The 6,000-nt window shown below is 50.4% G+C and overlaps 1 protein-coding gene across 5 annotated transcripts in view; it reads right to left on the minus strand.

Moving 5' to 3' along the window:
* SLC25A48 (solute carrier family 25 member 48) overlaps window positions 1-5,798 on the minus strand; it is a 43,234-nt gene extending 37,436 nt beyond the window's left edge. For all 5 annotated transcript variants that reach the window (XR_004349405.1, XM_032628743.1, XM_032628742.1 and 2 more), the window contains exons 1-2: window positions 5,611-5,798; window positions 1,192-1,235 (exon numbers count right to left, since the gene is read on the minus strand). Coding sequence is in view for 4 of the 5 variants with exons in the window: in XM_032628743.1 (XP_032484634.1) it covers window positions 1,192-1,235; window positions 5,611-5,656 (90 nt within the window). In the remaining variant the exon portion in view is untranslated. The remainder of the gene's footprint in view (window positions 1-1,191; window positions 1,236-5,610) is intronic.
* Window positions 5,799-6,000: the final 202 nt, after the last annotated feature.

Here is a 6,000-nt window from a genome sequence, read left to right on the forward strand (position 1 = left end):
CAGGGAGAGACACTGGTTGCCTGGGTCAGAAATGTGGCTGTGAGGCCTGCTGGGGCAAGGACTAGACTTGCTTTGTCCACCACTGCTGCCCTGCCAGCCCCACAGTGCCTGCACAGAGAAAGCATCCAAGATGCATTTGATGTATGAGCAAAAGGCTGGGCCTGTGTGAGGGGCCAGGAAGTACCTTTAACTATTTAGACACATAGGCTGACCTCCCCATCAAGAAGAGAGCAGGCCTGGGCTCTGACTGAGGAGGGGCCCACGGCCACGCAGGGAGGAAGATGGGGAGAAAGGGGACCACAGTGACCACTGGAGAAGGGCCTGGCAGGTCCTCATTGTGTACGATCCTGGCACAGCGTTAGATACAAATGTGGAAGTCAGGGTGAGGAGGCGCTATTTGTGGCCACGCTCTCAGGGTACAGCTGTTAGTGCTGGTCACCATGGGGACAGGTGGCAGGGGTAGGGGTGGACCCAAAGAATGTCCCTTTGTAACATCTCGCTCCTCAATGCTTCGATTTGTTGTATGACCTGAGGTGACACCCTTCCCCTTTCTGGGCCAGTTTCCACACGTGTAGAACAAGAAGCGTGGATGACCCCAATGCCAGGTGGCTTTGCTGGCTCCGTCAAGTTATAACGGCTTCCCATTCCCAACCTAAGTCTAGAGTCCTAACCTGAAGGTCAAGGCCTCCAAGGATTGAGTGCCGACCTACTGGTCCTGGATTCTGATCCGTAGCTGCTTTCAGAAACCTGATGCGTCAGCAGAAGTGGCCATGTTGGCCCTTCCGAAGCATGGTCCCCCCGGGCGGTGTCCCCACCTCACTGTCTTTGCCCGTGCCGTTCTCTGTGCCTGGAGTATCTTTTCCAATGGCCCAACCTTAGATTATGGGCCCAGATTCTGGTTCCTTCGCTCCATAGAGGCTTGCAGGAGAGCACTCACAGTGCCCCATCCCTCCCCTGCAGCTCATGAGAGCCTGGAGGCAGAAATGGAGCTTCACAAAAACAAAATCACTGCCCAGCAAGGACGGGGGAGCATTCCAACTGGGCCTCCTAGCGCTCCGCCCCCGCGGACTGGCACAGAGCGCCTGCCCTGCGCTGGTGGCTTTCTGGGGGTCAGAAACAGCAGGCACATTCCCGGGGTCAGACTCACTCCAGGCCCCTTTCCAAAAGGTAATGGCAACGTGGCTATCGTACCTTGACTGTGTCCAGAGGGTGGCCGACGATGACGCTCGCTGCACCTGTGGATCAAAGAGGACGCCCTGGTTACTCAGTCCCTGGACTCCTCGCTTGTACTGGCTGGTTCTTAGGACAGAACAGAGGACTCAGACACTTACATTCACTTATTCAGTCAATGCCCAGTCACCAGAGGGGACAACCCCCACCCAGTGTGTTAGGCACAGGCTCACGCATGGAGGAAGGCAAGAAAATGGAGTAAAACCTGGGCCCTGCCTCAAGAAACAAGTACCCTAAAAAAAGGGAGGTAAAGGTGCTGGGATAACTGGGTACCCACATGCAAAAGAATAAACAGACCTCTACCTCATACTATATACAAAAGTTAAAAGAAACCAAAGACCTGAATGGAAGCACTGCAACTATAGAAATCATATGCTAAAATATAGGGGGAAATCTCCACGAATGGAGATTTGCAACAGATTCTTACATATGACAACAAAAGTACAAGCAACATAAGAAAAATTGAATAAATTGGATGTCATAACAATTAAAAACGTTTGTGTATAAAAGAACACTCTCAGGAAGGTAAAGAAACCTACAAAAGGGGGGGGGGGAATATTTGCAAATCGAACATTTGATAAGGGTCAAATATCCAGAATATGTAAAGAACTCTAACAACTAAAAAGAAAAAAAACACTTTTTTAAGGGCAAAGGACTTGAATAGACATTTTTCCAAAGAAGATATACAAACAGCCAAGTAGATGAAAAGATGCTCAACATCATTGGTCATTAGGGAAATGCAAGTCAAAAGCACAGTAAGATTCTGCTTCACACCCACTAGGATGGCTATAATAAAAAAAAAAGAAAAGGAAAATAACAAGTATTCGTGATGATATAGAGAAATTGGAACTCGTATATATTGCTGGTGGAAATGTAAAATGGTCCAGCTGCCGTAGAAAACAGTTTGGCTTATTACAAAGTTAAACATAGGATTACCCTATAACCCAAGGATTCCACTGTTAGAAATATACCTAAAAGAACTGAAAACAAGCACTCAAACAAGTACATATTCACACATGTTTATAGCAGCACTATGCAAAAAAGCCAAAAGGTAAAAACAGCCCAATGTCCACTGCTGGATGAATGGCTAAATAAAATGTGGTGTATCCATACAATGGAATATTACTAGACATAAATAGGAATGAAGTACTGATACGTGCTGCAGTGTGGATGAACATGGAAAACATTATGCAAAGTGAAAGAGGCCAGACAAAAAAGGTCACATCCTGTATGATTCCATGTATATGAATTATCCAGAATAGGTAAATCCATAGAGACAGAGAGCAGATTAGTGATCGCAAGGGTTTGGAGGAGGGGAAATGGGGGTACCTGCTTAATGGGTCCAGAAACTTCCTTGGGCATGAGAAAAATGTTTTGGAACTAGATAGATGGTTGCACAACACCGTGAATGTACTAAATGTCACTGAATTGTATACTTTCAAATGATTAATTTTATGTTATGTGAATTTCACCTCAAAAAAAAGAGGGAGGGTATGAAGAGAAAACCCAGAAACTTTTCAGGTACCTGCAGGTTATTTAGCTTTTCTACGCCTCCCTTTTAGCATGTATAGTGGGAATAACATTAGCACCTACCTCACAGTTCCATTTTAAGAATGAACTGAAGTAAAAAATGTAAAGGACCAACAGAGCTTGGCACTTACAGGACGCTCAAAAGGGGCTGCCATCCCTATTGATTTTTTTTTTTTTTAAGAAGGCCTCTTTGAAAAGGTGATGGATACTCTGGATCTTTTCAATGAAAAATGCCCATCCACACACACATTCACAAGGTCAGAACGATTCTGGAGGCAAGCAAGACCGCCCTGAGGCCATACCACAGAAGGCAATGATTGTGAGATTGAAACAGGAGCCATCCTTCTGAGACCAATTCCCCGTCGTGCTGATGAGGAAGAAGTGTCTCTGCTAGCAGGAGTGACTGCACCAGGTAGGGCAGATCAGGGGTCCTGGAATATTAGATATCTACAGGGCAGAGAAACCAGCTATTCCAGAACAAATGTTCCCTTGGTCTAGAACCTCCAGGCCCCTCTCAACCCCTCCTTCCCACAGAACGGGGCAGAGGCAGAAGGATGGTGGGCAGCGGAAAGCCGGGCCATTCACTCTACAGGAACCCCTCCCTTCAGGGGAAGGAAGGAGCTCTGGTCCTCGGGCTCTGGCTGTATCCCTCAGCCCAGGGCAGCAGCCCCAGACCCAGCCTTGGGCCATTATCTCCCTGCACACTCATTAGTCCACCCATCTGAAAGCAGGGATACAAGATAAGAAACAGAATTATCAGGTCAGTGGTTTCTAAAATGTGAAGGATGTAATGGTGAAAGTTTATCATGACAGGTCACTGAGAGAGAAAACAGCTATAGATGAGTACAGGGCTTAAAATGGCCCTGGTACCAGACTGTCTGGGTTGGAATCCTCGTGTTCATCCTAGATGTACGGTTTGGGGAAAGTCATTGAATTTCTCTGAGTATCCATTTCCTCATCTGTCAAATGGGGATGTAATGATAGTAGCTACCTCATTAGAGCTATAAAGAAATATACGTAGACAGGAGACCACATATTGTATGATTCCGTTTATATAAAGTGTCCAGAAAACCCTAATTTATAGAGCCTGAAAGTGGTTGCCCAGAGAGAGAGGGAGGGGATGGGGTTTAATTGTAAATGGGCATGAGGGATCTTACTGGGGGATGAAATGTTCTACAACTAGTTTATGGTCATGGTTGCACCACTTGGTAAAATTACTAAAAGTCCCTAAATTGTACACTTGAAATGAGTGGATTTTATGATATGTAAAATAACCTCAATAAAGTTGCTTTAAAAGTATCCATGCAGCATTTAAACAGCACCTGACACTTAGGAAGTATTCACTGCTACGACATTCATGTTCATTTCATGGAAGCGAAAACAAAAACATACAAAACCATGTTGACATCAACAAAGTAAGGGCAATCTCAGAATAAAGGACAACCCACTACTTGCTGTGTGAGTTGGGGAGGGTCTCTGTGTCATCAGAGATTTTGAGCTACTCTGACAGTCTTACCCTCCAGGACATTTCTCAAACCAAGCCCCTGGCAGCCCTACTGACTATTTAAAGGGCAGCCGAGGAAAGCCTCTCCCTCCGAACGGCTGAAAGGTTGTCCGAAGAGGGTCTGGATGTGCCTGGTAGGTCCCTGGGCACAGTCCCCTGACTGGCAAAGTTAGGAGAGGTAGGTCTCAGCCCTACCCAAGGGAGCCTGTGCAACGGAACTGCCCCCAGGGAGAGGAATCACCTTTGCTTGGGAGGGTGAGAAGCAGGGGCCCTGCAGCCACCTGTCACCTGTGGGGGACAGACATGGACTCCTGCTAGGAGATGGGAGGGTGCCACCAGAAGAGGAACCACCCGGGATCCTAGCTGGTTAGTTGCTTTTTTTGTTTTTTTTTTTTTCCTTTCCTACAAATCTCCTGGTCTCCATACCTAGAACACTTAGTGGGGCACAAACACGCTAGCCATAGCCTCTACCTGAGCGTCTCAGGATTTTACATTGGGGAGGGACTGCATTCGCCAACAGCTCTTTTCTGATGGTCCTCTTAGATGGAGCCAAAAGAAAGGCTATATCTGACAATAAGCAAAGTCCCTCACCCCCGCCCCCCCGAATAGCTGAGCAAAGAGGAGGGATAGACCTATTGGAAAGAGAAGAATGGAGAAGCAAGGCAATGGATACGACTATTGCCCAAGCAAACCCCAGGCTCAGCAGAGAGCGTCTCCAGGAGTGGTAGGAAGGGACCGGCGGGCCCAACAGTGCCCGAGGAGAGGCATGACAGTTGGCTGTGGCTGAAAACGTGAAGGGTTCCTTCTATCTGGCAGCGGACACCTGCAGCCGGTGCTGGGCTCCCAGCTCTGCGCTCTGCTCCCCGCAGCCGGACGCCACAAGGGCCGGCCTGACCGCCAGGCCGGGCTCCGCATCCCGCGCGCGGGGGCGGGCGGCGGTCGAACGCCACCCTCACACACGAGTTCCTGTGAGCCCAGAGTCCCCAGACTCAGGTGCGCACCAGGGCGCCAAAGGGTGTGTACGCGCCGGGATGTTCCATTGGCTGTCCGCTTTGACCATTGGTTTAATCATTACAGGATCAAGTTCCGCGGACCCACACTTTGAGGCAAATCGCAGGCTCGGGATGAATCTCCCCCGAGGTCACGGCAGCAGGCGAGGAGGGTCAAGACCAGCCGGGCGGCGGGCAGCGAGCACCCAGGGCGCGTGTGGGCAGCGCCCGGGCGCGGCACGGCGTGGAAACTCCGCCTGCGCAACTCCCGGCTGACTCGCTCTCTTCCTCTCGGGCCGGGCTGTCCCGTCAGCGCACTCACCTCTGGGGGTCCCTCCCATCCGGGGATGCGCTCACCTCCGATCCAGCCCGCCACAAAGTCTTCCAGCTGGAAGTTGCCCATGGCCGGTGCCGCGGAGCCTCGCGTTCCCGGAGCTGGGTCGGTGCCCGTTCAGGGTCTGCTGGTCATGGCCCACGGGCGAGCGCGCCGGACGGACGAAGTCAGGGACGCGGAGCTACCGGCAGGCACTTCCTTCTCCACAACGGGTTCGGAATGGCTCGGAATCGCCGAAGCGCGCGGGCCGCCGGGCTCGCGCTCCAAGTGCCCGCGGGCAGCTGACATCACGCCCCCAGTAGACCTTAAAGGCGCAGCGCGCGGGCCGGGCGAGGGAGTGTCCACCGGTAGCTATGGTAGTTCTTCACATCTCCTCTGAGACACTGGAAATGATTTCAGGGACATTTCTCAAA

Source organism: Phocoena sinus, chromosome 3 (assembly GCF_008692025.1).
Source record: "Phocoena sinus isolate mPhoSin1 chromosome 3, mPhoSin1.pri, whole genome shotgun sequence".
Classification (NCBI taxonomy): Eukaryota; Metazoa; Chordata; class Mammalia; order Artiodactyla; family Phocoenidae; genus Phocoena; species Phocoena sinus.